This window comes from Scyliorhinus torazame, chromosome 8 (assembly GCF_047496885.1).
Source record: "Scyliorhinus torazame isolate Kashiwa2021f chromosome 8, sScyTor2.1, whole genome shotgun sequence".
NCBI classification, from domain to species: domain Eukaryota; kingdom Metazoa; phylum Chordata; class Chondrichthyes; order Carcharhiniformes; family Scyliorhinidae; genus Scyliorhinus; species Scyliorhinus torazame.
This window is the reverse complement of record NC_092714.1, coordinates 104709526-104727734: the sequence shown is the minus strand read 5'-3', so window position 1 is coordinate 104727734 and position 18209 is coordinate 104709526. Positions and strand designations below refer to the sequence as shown.

The 18209-nt window shown below is 42.6% G+C and overlaps 1 protein-coding gene across 15 annotated transcripts in view; it reads left to right on the top strand.

Annotated features, from left to right (window-relative positions):
* dmd (dystrophin) overlaps nt 1-18209 on the top strand; it is a 3042490-nt gene that overhangs the window by 1230431 nt on the left and 1793850 nt on the right. For all 15 annotated transcript variants that reach the window (XM_072513983.1, XM_072513987.1, XM_072513978.1 and 12 more), the window contains one exon: nt 10830-11074. In XM_072513983.1, coding sequence (XP_072370084.1) covers nt 10830-11074 — 245 coding nt within the window. The remainder of the gene's footprint in view (nt 1-10829; nt 11075-18209) is intronic.

Below are 18209 nucleotides of genomic sequence, written 5' to 3'. Positions count from 1 at the left end.
TAGGTGGACTGTTCCTCATGCTCCCCTGCCAGCTCCTCCAACCTCTGGATCGCCTGTCCCTGGTCTGCCAGTCTCGACTCCACACGGTCAACCACTGACTTGATTGAGTCCACCGCCCGGGCCAGGTCCTCCAAATATTCCTTCCGCAGTTGGGTGAACTTCTCATTCAGGAAGCTCACCAACTGGTCCATCGACCACTGTGCTGGCAGGGCCAGACCCTGCCCATCCACTATCTCTGCGTGCGTTGTCCACTCTTCACTCGCCTCAACCAACTGGTTCTCTTTTTTTCGGGCACTTCTGGACTGCAGCTCCATAAACTAGGGGTCACTCTCTTCTACTCTCACTTCTGCACTATTTTCCTGCAAAATTCCTGTGACAAACCGGCGTAAAGGCTACAAAAAGACTACCATTAGTGGGAGCTGCCAAATATGCAACCACTCACTCCATGGCTGCCACCGGAAGTCCGTAAAATGATTTTTTAAAACAGTAAAACCTTTAGTGTTTACAGCGACAATCATTGTGTACCTGAATACTGTTTGGTTTAAGGATCTAATGCAGCGATAATCAATCTATTGTTAAGAAACCTCTGCTGACCTTTGGAAAAGCCATGGTTAAAAATTTCCAGCACAGACCCAAAGATTCAAAAAGGAGAGAGTTTATAAAATTAGATTCACAGGATCATCCCTCGCTAGCATATGCAATTAATAAATCATGACAACTTTACAAAGGACATTTCAAATATTAAAGTTGGACTTGGGAATTCAAATGTGAAAAAAGTTGACCAATCATATAATAAAGAATAACAATAGAAAGTAAGCCTTTGCAGACAGATAATGTGCGAATCGGTGTAAGACTTTGAATCTTGATGTATACTGTTTAGAAATTACTGTTAATGTGTGAACAGGTGTAAGACTTTTAATATAGATGTATACGGTTTAGAAATTACTGTTTGTTGTATATTTTTATATCTCAAAGCACTGAAAAGATGGTAAAGTCCAGGTTATATCTGTGTGGGAAATTTATTTACAAGAGTTTTAAAATATCTCTAAAGTTGCACAATATCTGCTCTGTACTTGCAGCTACAGATTACTGTAGCTTCTACTGTTTGTTTACTTTTTTGAGTCCACACCAAAGCTTAATTTATCAATCACAGTGAGCATCAACTGATATACAAAATCAAACTCAAAAGAACAGAATAATTTCACCCAACAGCAGGGACCACCTGCCACCGGAGGGAATCCTGATAGCCCAGTGAATCAGGAGTCGGACCAAAAATGAGTTTCATGCCGATCATGAAACCCATTGTGAGTCTCCCAGCCCTCCCCGCAAGCCCTGACGAAGTTCCAACCCTGATCCGGTGGGAATGTCTCAGAGCTTAACAAAGAGACATCCTCCGAAAAAAAAAGCAGTTAGAAAAACGGCTGCTCCCCTGAGTTAATGGATCCATGCAGAGCTATATGAATAAACTATCTTAACCTTCCCTTTGAAATTGCCTGGACATGTCCAGCAAGGCTTGTAAAAGGCAATAGTCACTAAATTGATGGCAAGACATGTAATTCAAAGCTTTTGGGCTTCTAAGCTTGCGGAGAGACTTCATTATTTGAAATGGCAATTAAATTGACTGTTAAAAAAACACTTCAAAGGTTTACACCGTTGTAACGGAAATGCTTGTCCTTTAGTGTATCAAATGTCCATTTCGATTGTGCATTTTTGCACTTTGGCATCGAAAGAGTCTCCACAGTTCCTGTGTACTTTGGAATCAAATTGTGATAAAGGTCGAAAGTGCCAATGTACAATGCCAACTCTTTCACATTTGACCGAATCGGAAGCGCTTGAATGTCGTTGATGTTATTGTGTGCAGCATTTACTCCAGCTGCTGTCACCCTATATGCTGGAAGATCAATCTTGGCTGCTGTGAATGTGTATTTGGCCTTGTTGAGTGTCAAAGTGTGTTGTGCATATCAAGTGAACACCACTGACTACTGCTGATCATGTTCTACTTTGTCCCTTACATGGACAACAGTGTCATCAGGTAGGTTGAGTGTGCCCTCAACATCCAACAAGACTGAAGAAATGATCTTCTGCAATGCACTAAATGCTGAACATAGTCTATGGGGCATTCTGTCATATTGAGATAAACCCTCATGAGTAACAGAAGCTGTAAGATATCAACCTAGCTCTACCAGTGGTATCTGAAGATAGCTCCATGTCAAGCTTTGTGAAGACTATGGAATCATGAAATTATACTGATAGTTCTTGGATTTTAGGTAGTGGATACTTGTCTGGAATGATTGTTGACTGCTTTAAGATGGATATGTGGTCAAAGTTCACCATCTTTGCATTGTGAACTGACTAGATTTGATATCCACAGCAATGAGTCAATTCCTCAATAATACTAACTGCTTCTTGTGTTTCAACTTCCATTACGCTTTTGCACCGACTGTAAATAGCAACTGTCTCACATTTTGTGAAACTGGTGGAATTAATGTGTTTTGCAAGATTGAAGACACTATCCCTAATCTTCCCAAATCCGGTAAATAAAGAAGGATACTGGCATCTATAGCCTGTGTCATCAATCACATTCATGTGTGCTCTGGTGGGATCTTCAAGTTTGAATACAAGCCTGTCAAAGAGGTTTACCCTTTAGCTACATAAAATCTGTCCAGGTTGACTCTTTTTTTAATGTACTGGAACTGTGATTGTTCCCAAAACCTAGAATAATCATCACTGTAAATTGAAGGAGTAGCAGGAATGATAGAGAGTTGCAGAAATAATGATTGTAGTTTATTGCTCTAAATCAATCCTTTCACACCAACATCAATGAGAAGTGACAATAAAATCACCTGGCAGTTCATGAAGGTATAGGCATGTTGTGCCTCAATCTCAGGGAGACTCTCCTTGTATTTTGATGTATTTCAAGGTATGGGCACATTGCCATACCAATACAAAATTTTGCTCAAAAAGGATGCAAAATCCACCATACATCCGCCAAGAAGAGTTCCCGCACCTCTACGTGAGAGACTAAAAGCAGAATTGCAGAGATTACAATCTCGAGGCATAATTTCCAGAGTCACACAACCGACTGACTGGGTCAGCTCGTTGGTTTGCGTCAAGAAACCTTCAGGAGATCTCAGAATCTGTATGGATCCCAAAGATCGAAACAAGAGCATCCATAGGGAACACTACCCTATTCCCAAGCGAGAAGAAATTACTTCTGAGATGGCAAACGCACGCATTTTTACAAAATTAGACGTATCACAAGGGAGTCTATGTGGACGACATTATTATTTGGTCAACTACTAAGGAAGAACACATTGCAAGACTAAGGAAAACTTAACCAACCTAAATGTACATTTGCAAACTCGTCCTTGAATTTCTTGGGTGATACCGTATCAGCTCAAGGTGTCAGGCTGGACAATGAAAAGATATCAGCCATACAACAAGTGCAGCAGCCGAAAGACAAGAAAACTGTACTTCGATTTCTTGGATTCCTAAATTTCCTCGGGAAATTCATTTCCAACTTATCTACAAGAACTGTAGGTCTACGAAACTTGATCAGAAAGAATACTGAGTTTGAGTGGACTCCACACCACCAGGCAGAATGGCTGGACCTCAAACAGCAATTGATGACAATCCAAGTTTAAATTTCTTCAATCTGTAGCCACGTAAAATGGCTGCGTTCCGATTAATCTGGCCAAAACCCAGTTTGAAATGGCTAACCCGAAAGACTGCTGGGAAAAGTAGCTAACAAGACACAAGCAGGCAGCTGCAGACAGTATTGCATATTCGGCTCTGGGGAAGTTAGCCCAGATCGATACTCAGGGCTATCAACAGCCCATCAACCCAGGTATTTGCAATTACATTCAGGACTGTTTGCAGCCCATCTATCCAGGCATCTACAGTTAAATCGGCTATCCCCGGGAACAATTGCAACATATTAGCAATTGAATACCGGGCCAGACCTGTCGGCGCCTGCAATGGCCGAAACAAACACAGGTGAACGACCACCCCCCGATCGAGGAATCGCCTCACCATTGGACACATCGACCCCAGGGATTGGGGACAAATCCAATCACTTGGGACTCAGGGTCAAGGGCCGCCCGGGAGGCGGGAAGCCCCTGGGCCCTACAAAAGTGAGGGGCCAAGTTCACATCTCTCTCTCTCTCCTCTTCGCCTGCTCGAGACCTTTGCAAGAACAGCAACCGGCAACTGTAAGTTTGAATCCAGCGATCGCTATCCGGTAGAGACACCTAGCCACCGACCTGTAGCAGCCTTTTGAATCCCGCGGACCAGATCTGATTGGACAAGCCATTCGTTTCCCTGACCTGGTGGGCTCTTCCTAAGTTAAGTATTGGCCAGTAGTGATAGGTTTATTATATAGAAAGTAGTATTAGGGTATTAATATTGCTTGTTGTATATAATAAATGACCGTTGTTTTAATCCTTACTAAGCGGTGTGCTGTATTATTAATCATAACCTGAACTTGAACCACGTGGCGGTATCATAAAGATACCTGGCGACTCGTGAGCAAAGGTGACGTAATCAGAGCCAATAGACTAAGGCTAAAAAGAGCATCAGATCCAACCAAGCCCACAAAGATCTCAACTTACGCAAGTCAAGATCGAATTGGTGCAGTCTTACTTCAAAAAGACAACCAAACAAAATTGGATACCTGTAGCATACCATGTCCAGAGCGATGACCGCCACTGAGTGCAGGTATGCACAAATTGAGAAAGAATGTCTTGGACAGACTACAGCAATCACAAAGTTTCATGACTATGTGTAAAATTTACTTAAGTTCATCATTGCGGCAGATCATCGACCTTTAGTCAATATCATAGAGAAAAGCCTCAATGATATGACCCCACGATTGCAGAGAATGATGGTGAAGTTGAGGAGGTATGATTTTACATTAATCTATACTCCTGGAAAAAACCTCATCACAGCAGACACACTGTCCAGATCCATAAACACTGATAACCTACCTTTCGAGTCCATTAATGACGTAGAAGCACAACAGCAGTTATACAAAGAAAACCTTCCTGCATCAGATGAGAAGTTGAAGCAAATATGTGATGAAACAAAAAACGATGTAACCTTGCTTAGAGTTATCAATCAGCTGCAGCATGTGTGGCCAAAATGACACTGTCCTCGATTTCAAAGCAGAACTTACTGTGGTAGAAGGCTTACTATTAAGAAATGACAGGATTGTCATTCCACTAACCCTCAGGTCAGAAATGCTCAGAATTCATGAAGGATATCTCTGAATCAAGAAGTGCCAAAGAAGAGCACAACAAACTGTGTATTGGCCTGGAATAAACAAAGACATCGCAGAAATGATATTGCTGTGTTCCATGTGTCAACGGCGTCAACCGGCACAGTGTACAGAAACACTACGACAGCATGACATAGCTATGTCACCGTGGATGAAAGTAGGCATTCTTATCATCAACGAATATTCCAACTTTCCTGAAGTGAGAGACTGCCAGATCTCACCTCCACAGCAGTGATCAAAGCTTGAAAGGAAACTTTTGCGATAAATGGCATTCTATTATATCAGATCATGGTCCATGTTTTGCAAGCTGGGAGTGGACGGAATTCTCAAAGACATATGATTTCAACCACATTACCTCAAGTCCGAATTTTCCTCAATCAAACGGCAAAGTAGACAAAGGTGTCCACATTGTAAAGCAATTGTTAAGCAAAGCAAGAGATTCACAATCGGATTTTTACTTGGCATTACTATCATACAGAGCCTCACCGTTAAATTCAGGTTTATTTCCAGCTCAAATGTTGTACAATCGTGAAATAAGAAGAACACTACCAAAGATTCAAGTTGACAATCCAGATCACCTGGGTGTGTTGAAAAGGCTTCAACAACAACGTGACCAGCAACAATGTTATTATGACATGCACGCAAAACCACTGAAACCTCTCGCAGCAGATGACATTGTTAGAATCAGACATTCTAATGGAAGATGGTCTCACCCTGCTATGGTTATTAGGCAAGTATCACCACGTTGCTACATAATCAAAACTGGAGAAGGTGGATTGATTAGAAGGAATAGGCATGACCTTTTGAAAGTTCAAATTCGCCAACCTGTATTTCCAACTTTGAATCTACATCAACCTTTAAGTCAACATGTGAATGTCAGACAACCTGTTGAAAGTGAACAGAAGGACATTAAAGTATCAACTTCTCCAATGAAATTGAGAAGATCAACCAGATAACGTTGAAAACCAAATCATTTGAACCTGTGAGCATTTGACTGATTGATTCATAACTGATGTACAATGCATGACAGAATACTTAATTTCCTTACATACAATTTTCTTTAGAAGTATCTAGAAAAATGTAACACAAAAAAAGGGGGATGTAGTGATCTCTGTATATGTAAATACATGATTAGTTAATGTTCAATCAGTACAGTTAGATGATCACTAGAGGGCAACACTAACGGAGTGTATAAGCAAGCTCAAGCAGTTTTCCCGCTCTCTTCTCTTTGTGTGTGTGTGTGTGTGTGTAGCTAATGGATCGAAGTGTGACCAGTTCAGAGTGTAATGTATTATATTCATTGTTAATTTAATTCAATCTTAGTTAATTCTACTACTCGCCAAATATTAAAGTAAAGAACTCACAAGTATATTATTTTGTTGCTCAATAAATAATGCTTCATCAACCGAAAAACTTTGACTGTTTATCATCAAGTTAAGTATAACTTGGCACGACAAATGAGTAGCATATATATTACGCCCTTGTAATATAACAGATGGAAAGACAAAGGTAGGTGGAGGACATTTTAGCTATGGATCGGCAGTACTTGGCCATCCCTGAGGAGGAGATGTTGAAGGAGAGGAAGATGCTAGAGATGGAGTTTGGACTTTTGTCGACTGGGTAGGTGGTGGGTCAGTTGCGCTAGGTACGGGGGGGCATTTTATGAACATGAGAAGGCTAATAGGTTGCTGGCACACCAGTTGAGGGAGATTGGCCTCAAGGGAGATTAGACAAATTAAAGACTCTGAGGGCAGTGTGATCTCTGACCCAGGTAAGGTGAATGGGGTGTTTGAGGCCTTCTACCGGGGCTGTACAAGTAGGAGCCCCCGAGGGAAATGGGGGGAGGGGGTAGAGACTCAGACATGAATCGGTTTCTGGATGGCTTGGATTTCCCGGTGGTGGAAGAGGGGAAAATGCAGGGGCTGGGCTGAAGGAGGTAATGGGGTGGCTCAATGCAGTCTGGAAAGGCTCTGGGTCCGGGACAGATTTCATAGAATCATAGAATTTACAGTGCAGAAGGAGGCCATTCGGCCCATCGAGTCTGCACCGGCTCTTGGAAAGAGCACCCTACCCAAGGTCAACACCTCCACCCTATCCCCATAACCCAGTAACCTGACGCAACTCTAAGGGCAATTTTGGACACTAAGGGCAATTTATCATGGCCAATCCACCTAACCTGCACATCTTTGGACGGTGGGAGGAAACTGGAGCACCCGGAGGAAACCCACGCACACACGGGGAGAACGTGCAGACTCCACACAGACAGTGACCCAAACCGGAATCGAATCTGGGACCCTGGAGCTGTGAAGCAATTGTGCTATCCACAATGCTACCGTGCTGCCTCTGCGGAATTTTATAAAATGTTCACAACAGGGTTAGGGCCTCATCTCATGGAAATGTTTAATGACTTTTTAGCCAGGCATGAACACCCACCCACACACATTGGCACAAACTTCAGTTTTACTCATTTTGAAAAAGGACAAGGATCCAGAGGAGTGTGATTCTTAACGACTGATATCATTGCTAAATGCAGATGCAAAGTTGTTGGTTACACGACTGGAGGATTATGTGCCGGGGTGGTAGCTGAGGATCACATGGGGTTCCTGAAGGGGAGACAGTTATCATCCATATTAGAAGATTATTGAATGTGGTGATGACACCCCTGATGAGTCAGGAAAGGGAAAGGATAATATCCATGGACATGGAGAAGGCATTTGGTCGGATTAGCTTTGAGGTATTGGGGCAGTTTAGTTTTGGACTGGGGCTTATTGTTTGGATTAGGTTGTTGTACAGGGGCTCCATGGCAAGTGTCTGCACTAACACAACAAATTTGGAGTATTTTGTTTACACGGGAAAAAGGCAGGGTTGTCCACTTTCCCCATTGCATTTTGCGTTGGCGATTGAACCCCTGGTGAAATGGAGGGGAATAGAGAGAGGGTGTGTGGAACATTGAGTGTCCCTATATGCGGACGACTTGCTGTCACATATGATGGACTCGATTTCTAGTATGAATAGGATTATGGAGATTTGGCTTGTTCTTGGGTATAAATTAAATGCAGGGAAAAGTGAGGTGTTCTCGGTAAATTCGCAGGTATAAGGAAGGGAACTGGAAAGGTTGCCGTTTCAGCTGGTCAGGTTGGGTTTTTGGTATCTGGGAATATGAGTAGCGCATAGTTGGGCTCTGTTTCGCAAGTTGAATTTGGCCAACTTGGTAAAAGGGGTGAAAGAAGGATTTAAAGAGGTGGGATGTTCTTCTACTATCGCTGGCAGGGTAGGTCCAAACTCTGAAAATGACGATCCTTCCAAGGTTTTTATTTATTATCCAGAACCCTCCAATTTTTATGCCTAAAATGTGTTTTGGGAGGGTAAATAGGATAATTTCGACCTTTTTCTGGGCAGGTCAGGGGGCATAGATTTGGAGAGCATTTCTACAGGGGGACAGCGTTCAGGAGGATGGGCGTAGACAAATTTGATTAATTATTATTGGACAGCAAATGTGGAAAAGATTTGAAAATGGATCGTGGAGGAAGGGTTGATCTGGGATCGGATGGAGGAGGCTTACTGTTTCGGGACAAGGCTCTGCTTCCATTCTCTCCAGTCAAATGCTCTAGGAGTCCAGTGGTTGTTGCTTTGTTAAGTGTTTGGAATCAGTTTAGGCAACATTTTAAGCTGGAGGGCATGTTACTGTGGGCGCTGATTTGTGGAAATCATAGATTAATTCCAGGTTTGGATTCAACATACAGGGTTTGTGAATGGGTGGGATGGAGGAGATAGAGAGGTTTAGGGACTTGTTCATGGAAGGTAGATTTGCAGAGTTGGGGGAATTGGGAGAGACGTTTCAGCTGCCGAGGGGGAACTTGCTTAATTATAATTAATTGCAGATTAAGAATTTCATGAAGAAGGGGCTGGCCACGTTTCTACAGTTATCATTCCCTTCGTTGTTGGAGAGGATAGTTTCTGAGATAGGAGAGGGCAAGATCTCTGTTATCTGTGGGCAGTTAATGGAGAGGGAGAAAATTGTGATGGAGGCGAAAAGGAGGAGTTGGGTGGTGATGAGCAGGAATTTCTTCAGCCAGAGGGTGGTGAATCTGTGGAACTCTTTGCCGCAGAAGGCTGTGGAGGCCAAATCACTGAGTGTCTTTAAGATAGAGATAGGTAGGTTCTTGATTAATAAGGGGATCAGGGGTTATGGGGAGAAGGCAGGAGAATGGAGATGAGAAAATATCAGCCATGGTTGAATGGCAGCGCCGACTCGATGGGCCGAGTGGCCTAATTCTGCTCCTGTGTCTTATAGTCTTATGATGCATTTGAAGGGGGGGTGGGAGATCTGGAGTGAGGCCTTGTGCAGGATAAATGTGACCTCCTCATGTGCAAGATTTGAGTTTAATTCAATTTAAAGTGGTGCATAGAGCACATATGACAAAGACGCGTATGAGTGTTTTTTTCATGAGGTGGTGAACAGATGAGAGTGGTGTTTCAGGGGGCCAGCGATCCACACACACATGTTCTGGTCCTGTCTGAAATTGATGGAGTTTGGGAGTGGTTTTCGGGAATGCTGTCGGAGATCTTGGGGGTGAAGGTGGGCCCGAGCCTGTTGCTGGCGATATTTGGAGTATCGGAAGATTAGGGAGTACAGGAGGGGAAGAGAGGCCGATGTGTTGGCCTTTACCTCCCTAATAGCCTGGAGGAGGATCCTGGTAGGGTGGTGGACTCTGGAGCCACCAAGGACAGTGGTGTGGGTGAGTGATCTGGAAGAATTTTTACTTTTGGAGAAGTTTGCCATTCGGGGGTTGGAGCAGCGGTTCTACGTGAGGTGAAGGCTGTCCTTCTCCTTCTTGAAGCGTTTGTAAGCATCAGTGGGTTTGTTTTGTTTCATATTCATGTGGGGTGGGGGGGGGGTTGATAATGAGAAATGTATATTGTTGGATGGAATGTTGTGTTTTGTGTATAAAATTAAAATGTCTTGAACAAAAATATTTTTAAAAAAACATTACAATCCACAGAGGAGTGTTAACTTCAAATTTTCAGAATTTTATTTTCTTTGTTTGTTGCTTTTAGTATGTCAGCATTTAATTTTATAAATTATGTCATTTTATTCTTTACTAGTCACCATAATCTAAATGATAAGTGTTAGTTTATATGCTGTGGGTCTCGTGAGGATCAATGGATATAATCTGAACTTCCGAGAGTATCTCATCTTCTAAGCAGTGAGCTCCTACCACTTGCACATTTTATAAACACAAGGTTGTATCTCTAAATCAGACACAAAACCAAGTGTAATGTTTGCCAACACTCATTGATTACACATTTGGATTTACGCTAATTAATCCAGAAAAGCGTCGATTCTAATTTTCCCAATGATCTCTTCAAACATCTTTAATATATTCAAGTACAGTACAGAATCTTGATATAAATAATCTGTAATTCTGAATGTGTTGAAAATTCAGTTGGCATTTTTACTTCTGATGAAATTTCAGTGAATGTGCACAAAAAGTCAGTTTTAAAACTTTCTTAAATATTAAATATTCTCCCTGATTTATTTTTGTATTCACAGAGGGAATTTCATCTGCTGATGATATCAAACAGGCTTCAGAACAGCTCCATAACCGCTGGGAGGAATTTTGTCAACTGTTGGTAGAGAGGATGGACTGGCTGCAGTATCAGAGCAAGATCATCACTGTCTCCTCACAGCTGCAGCAGCTTGAGCAAGCTGTGATCTCTGCAGAGAGCTGGCTAAAAGCACAACAGCCACCAGTCACTGAGTCAGATACTGCAAAGATCCAGTTGGAGAAATGCAAGGTTAGAACATTCAACTATTAGAAATTTCTTTTTGCACATTTAGCACTTGGTGCTGTTCTGAACTGAGCCATGTCTCTCACATGGGATATCATCGTGATGATGGGCACAGTGACATGTTAGTTTTCCAAGTATTTTCAAACAATGTTCAAACAAGTCTCCGAGAAACTGAGATATACATCAAAATATATGAATGTTTGCACATACACATGGAATAATATTATCGGTTCCTGGAGCTGTAATTTGAAGAAAAGTGTAACTCTGTGAAAGCTTCCAGGCTGATGAAAACTTACGTTGTGTTGCAACATAATAGCTCTGTAGCATTAACATGTCTGATGTGCTTTTGTAGAATATGCATTTGGGAAAGCAATTCATGCACTGTATTCCTGATCCCATTTGTAGTGCTGAAGGAAGCTGTCGCAAGAGAGCCACTTACTACTTAAATTAGGAAAATTTAAATTGGGCTGTTGGAATACATCTCCCGGTGTCTGTATCTTGGAGAGGTAAAGGTGAAAATAAATATAAACACATCTAAGACAGTTGACATTCTTCGAATAAAATTCAATTTGCTGCTCCAAAACTTTGTAAAATGTGATATTCCTTGAAATATTTATAGAAGGCATTGTACCCCATAAATATACAAGTAAAAACATCTAAAGGAAATGGTGAAGACAATAAATAGTTGAATTCGCATGGCTAACATAGACGGGTAATAAGCCCTTTCATTCAAAAGCATTCTTATTGGTCGAATAATATTTGGCAAATTTCCAGTTTCGGCGCTCATATTTTAAAAGACAACTCTGCTTCAACCCAGTGCTCTTTTCCTTTCAACTCTCAACTTCAGTTTCAGCTCTCACATTACTCAGATCCCGAATACCAGCCATTAGATTCATGGTTCATCTCTACAGTCTCCTACGTTTGATTACGTCTCTTGTTTCTTGGTGACTGTTGTGTTCTATGGCTTCCTTGATCATGAAGACACGCATAGAACATGGGTGTGTAGCTATAACGAGTCTTTTTTCTTTCACACATGGGCAGTTAACCAACAAACTTGTATGCAGACAATTATATCAATGTTACTGGAGAGTTACGGTGAGATCCGACTGTCCTGCTAGCAACTGCCTGCCTCTCGTCAGTCACCTGACATATATATATGGCTCCATGTGTTTCTGGCTCCACTTACTGGCAGGAGGTCATAACTGTCACTACATGTATTGATGATCAGCTTTTTGCATTGGTACTGTTATATATAGTTATATACAATGGTACAATTATATACAGCTATATACAGATATGCATATGTGCACATTACCACATATCCTCCTTCCTTTGGAGAAAAGTGGATTTACAAGTTCAGCCTATCAGTCTTGCGCTTAATTCTGGTCAACCTGAGCAACCGGCTGCGTTGGTGAGCGTGCCCCACCTTGCATCAATTGCTGGCCTTTTCCGCTGTCACCACAGCTAATGCATCATTAGCGCCAGGCTCTGCTGGACAGTCTGTGTCTTTCTCCAGCTTGGGATTACACCCAGACTCATCCACAGGGTTAAGCACTTTGAGGAGCGCCTGTCGGTTCTGGCGCAGAAGTGAGCCATCCTCGGTAAACACCATGTATGAGTGCGGACCCGCTTGTTGTAAACCGTTGCCAGCTTCACCCATCCTTTGCCATTGGAGTCCTCAATTCTGACTGTGTCCCTTATTTGCAAGGGCTGGAGTGGCCTTACAGACCAATTGTAGATCTCTTTCTGCTTTAGTTTCTGTAGAATCTGCTTCCTCTGGAGCCGTCAATTGACCGTGGGCACCACCAGGGTTGTTCAGAGCTGCCTGCTCATGAGCAGTTGTGCTGGTGGCAGGCCATTTACCAGTGGGGCTGAATGGCTGCTAAGTAGGGTGAGATACGTGTCTTTCTGGCTATCCAGGGCCTTCGTGAGCAGCTGCCTTACTATGTGCACATTCTTTCTTGCCTTCCCATTCAACTGGGACTAGTCATACCGGTGAGCAAACTCAGTCCATTCATGATTATTGAAACAAGGACCATTGTCCGATATGACAATAGATGATATGCCATGACAGGCAAAAATCATTTTGATCTGTTGAATTACACACCGATCTGTTGCATTGGGCAGCTGCGCTACATTTGGGTAATTGGAGAAGTAGTTGATTACGACCAGGTAGTGTCTCTCCTGAAAGTGGAACAAGTCCATACCGACTTTCTGCCACGGGCTGGTAACGACGTCTTCCACATGCATGGGTTTCTTGCTTTGTCTGCAGGGAAACTTCTGACAGGTATCGAATTGTCAACCACACCCGCTATGTCTGCAGTTTCAGCATGAGTCGTTGTATCCTCGGAGACACCTGACATAAGTTCTTGTGGACTATTGCTACCAGCAGCCTGTGGTCCATTTCAACTAAAAATGTGGGCAGCCCATATACACAATCATGAAATTTCTTGAGACCAGTGATTAGCCCCAGGCGTTCCTTCTCGATTTGCGCACATCTGTGCTCTGTTTCCTTCATGGTCCTCGAAGCATATGCCCCAGCAGCCAATGCCCATTTGCACTCTGCTGCAGAAGTACTGCCCCAATCCTGTCCCGAGATGCATCCGTGGAGATTTTGGTCTTCTTGGTCGGGTCAAAAAATTCCAGGACAGGCGCCATTGTTAGCGAAACACATAGCGCTTTACATTCCTGTTCGTGCTTCGGTAACCACTGGAAGACCACATCCTTCTTAATGGATTCCCTGAGCTGTGATGTCTTGGAGGTAAGGTTGAGAATTAACTTTCCCACAAAGTTGTTCATGCCCAGAATACGCAGCATGCCCTTTTTGTCCGTGGGCCTTGACATCTTAATAATGCCCTTGATCTTTTCATCATCTGGTTGAACACCATTTGATGATATCCTATCTCCTAGAAACGTAATAGTGTCAATGCCGACTTGCCATTTTGCTCAATTGAGTTTGAGGCCATTCTTGCTGATTCTTACAGAACTTGAAAGAGCCATGCATCATGCTCCTCGCGCGTGAACCCCCAGACTATAATGTCGTCGACATAGACACGGACACCTGGCAGCCCTTCCACTATGTGCTCCATGGACCAATGAAAGATTTCTGATGGAGAGATAATACCGAATGGCATCTGCTGGAAGCAATAATGGCCAAAGGGCATGTTTAAGGTGCACAGTCTTGTGCTCGCCTCATCGAGCTTGAGCTGCCAGAAATCCTGCGACACATCCAGCTTGCTGAAGCAAGTTGCTCCAGCCATTTTGCACACAAGTTCCTCCCTTTTAATATTCATGTTAAGGTCCTTGGGGTCCATCCATGCAAATTCACAGGTCTCCGTTCTGTTTCTTTACGCATACCATGGAGTTTACCCAGTCAGTGGGCTCTTCTATGCACCTAATGACACCCAGGGTTGTCATCCACTGCAGCTCAGCTTTGAGCTTCTCCCTCAGCAGAGCAGGCACTTATTTGGTCGAATGTACTACCATTCTCGCATCCTCGTTTAGTTGTATGCGGTAAGTGAAGGGCACGGTGCTAAACCCTTGAAATACCTTTAGATGTGTCTTTAATATCCACTCCACCAAGATGTGTCAATGGAGTGCCATGCACCCTCTTGACAAGCCCGAGCATTTCACATACCTGCACCCTAATGAGCGATTCACGCTCCGTCTCCACCACAAAGAAACATATTCTGTGCATATCTCTTTGACCGTGACATCAAGCTCGCATTCTCCCACAGTTGGGATCCAATGACCATTGTAATCTTTCAGAATCATTCCTGCCAGAGTGATGTGAGGTTTGACGCTTCTCCTCCAAGAACGGGATCGGGTCGGCCCTCGCTCCCGTGTCGAGTTTGCACTTGATGGACGTTCCATTTAGCATTGCCGGATCGTCCATCTGTCCTCGATAGTTCCTGCAGTTGCCTCACTGTGACTGCAGAATGGAAGCATCACTTCTGTGTTTTGGCCTGTCGAACTGTGTGGGTCTCTATTCAGAACCATATTCCAGAATGTGGCGACTAGGGGCTTTTAACAGTAACTTCATTGAAGCCTACTTGTGACAATAAGCGATTATTATATTATTATTCACATCAGCTTGGTTGTTATCTCCTTTGTCCTTGTCCAGACTCTTTGTCCTTGTCCAGATGTGCATCGATGGGCAAAGTGACCAGTTCTGCCACACTTGTGACAATTTTTTTTTTGAAGCAGGGCATCGCCAGGGCAAGTGTCGGTTGCCACATTTCTGCCACAAAATGGCGGATGGGGTTTGTTACCCAAAATGGCTGTCCGCATCGAGACCACGTTTCTTTTGATGTTGCGTAGCGGTGCGCTAAAAATGGCCGCCCGCATCGAGACCACATTTTTCATGTGGCTGCGTAACGGTGCGCTCAAAATGGCCACCCGCACTGAGACTACATTTCTTTCTGAATTGCGTCACGCCACTTATGGCACCAGCATCGCTTCTGCGATTGGCGTCAACAGTTTCTGAACTGAAGGCACCGAACCACTGAGCAGTTAGCTCACTTGCCTGGCATATTCTGATGGTGGCGTCGAACATGAGGTTGTCTTCCCTCAATGATTATTCTCGTAGCTCAACATCCGAAATCCCAATAACAATTTTGTCTCGGATCACTGAAGACTGCAACTGTCCAAAATTGCATGGCTAGGTCTTTAATCTTAAATCCATTGCATAGTTATCCAATGATTCCTTAACTTTTTTGGCATGGGAACGGAACACGTATCATTCAAAAGTCTCATTGTTTTTCGAAGAACAATGTAGATCAAAGCATTGAATCGCCTCATCATAACTCTCCTCTTCTTCATTCCCAAAACTGAAGAATTATACAGTTCAAGTGCTTGAGGACCTGCTCTCGATTGCAGCAATGCAACGCACCTTGCATCAGGCAGCACCTGGAGGCCACGGGCCAATAGGTAGAGTTCAAACTGCTGTTTAAAATCATGCCAGTTTGTGTCCAAACTGACCAAGATTTGAGGTTGGTTGGGGTACCTTCAAACCATCCATTTCACACTTCACCGTCTTGCGTTGCATTGAGTCGCAAACCCGTGGTTCATCAGGTAGGTCACGAAGTCGTTCATTCGGATTCTCCTATTCTTCAGCGTGGACTGCCCTGTTTGTAGTTACCATAGTTCTTCAGCATACCTGATACCATGTTGTGTTCTCTGGCTCCCCTGATCATGAAGACACGCATAGAACATGGGTGTTTAGCTATAACAAGTATTTATTATTAAACACGTGTTCAGGTAACCAACAAACTTATGTACAGACAATTATATCTAAGTTACTGGAGATCTACGGTGAGATGTGACTGTCCTGTTGTCCATCCTGCCACCAACTGCCTGCGTCTCATCAGTCACCTTATGGCTCCATGTGTGTCTGGCTCCACTTACTGGCAGGAGGTCATAACTGTCACTACAAGTATTGATGATCAGCTTTATACATTGATACAATTATATACAGATATGCATATGTGCTTATCATCACAGGTGACCAGAATGGATTCGTTATTCAGAATCTGCTCTGATCAGCATTCTATGAGGCCTGATCACACCATCTTTGATTTGGTGTCTATTATTTATCCAATTAGTCTGAACAGGTGTTCATTCTAACATGGTGCTTGTTGATCAAGTGAGTTTAATTCCTGATTATTTCCTTTTCATTGACATTATCACTCTGTAGGTAAGCTCCTGAATGCCTGAAACACTTTCCACTGGGCAAGCTGATAATAAGTTAACTTATTGAGAGCACTTTGTGAGGCTGAAATTTTACATAGCCAGTTATGGTTCAACATTCTCACTCTCCTTTTCAATTCTTCTCTAATTTAACCCAACTTGTCTCTGTAGCTTCTTCCCGCCCTGGATTTCAGTCTATCCATTAAAAACCTAACTTCTTCCTGAAAATTACCTACTCTCTTCATTCAGACCCTACTTTGGTATAGCAACTTGAATTAAGAGAGCAGGTATGGTTCCGGGAAACAAAATGGTAACACATTAATTTCTTACATAAAATGCCAGTAAATAGGGTGGTTCGAAAATAGATATATTAACTGGAAGGAGTATAGAAACAGTGTTCTGTGATCTGTCTTTGATGTTTTCATTTATACATGTAAAGTTATGTAAATTGCATCCAGGTTAGATGCATTTGGTTATATTAGGCAAATCAACATGTACAGAAAAACCACTCCTTTCATTTTGCTTAATAACAATACTATTGCAGTGGCCTTGTCACCCTAACAAATGTTTAGATTTTTTAGTCATACATAATCACAGCCTGTCCCCAGTCAGATACTGTGCTTGTGTGCCAAATACAAATTATTGAAGCCTGTCACCTCTCAAGCTGTTATACATATAAAAGTGATGTATTCATTCAGTAGGAAAGTTGCTTCTTCAAATTTCACAAATGTCTTCAGTTTATCACGTCCAATGTTCAAACTAAGTGAGGTCTCTAATGTTAAACAAAAACAACACTTGCCAATGTTATTTGTTTGTGGAGGGAGATGACATCCTATCAAAGTCATAAAATGCTTCAGTGCAACTTAGCCTGCACGGACTATTAACGGAATAGATCAACTACGTACTTTGTGCAGATGATGCCCTTTGGCAAAAATATACATGGACAGATAACTGCACACACCCTCTCTCTGCACACAATCACACTCTTAGCTATTTTATTTCCCTTATATCTGTGTTTTTTTCAGCATATCTTGACAGCTTTTCAAATTCATTTCTACTATTCCTGGCAAAATCTTTCATGAAGCTTTTGTAAGCAGCTCATGTATTTTTGGTATTTTGTTGTTGATTATGTTTGGTAAGAATGATAACATCATTAGGAGATAGATGTTTTTATCTCATTTTCACCTACTCACTTCATAAACTTCACCCTGATTGGGTATGGCATAGCTTCAATGCCACCAGTGGTTCACACGCAAGTGCTTCGCAATTATACCGGAATGCCAATTTCAGAAAAACACACTTTACTGCATTTGTCTCTATTTTCCACACCAACTAACCATCCTCATGACTTTCCTGTGCAATTTAGCATTAAGTTGTATACATACTTGTGCTATGAGTTCAGACTCTCTGCACTAAATTAAGTTAAGAGCAATGACAAAAAAATAAATACATA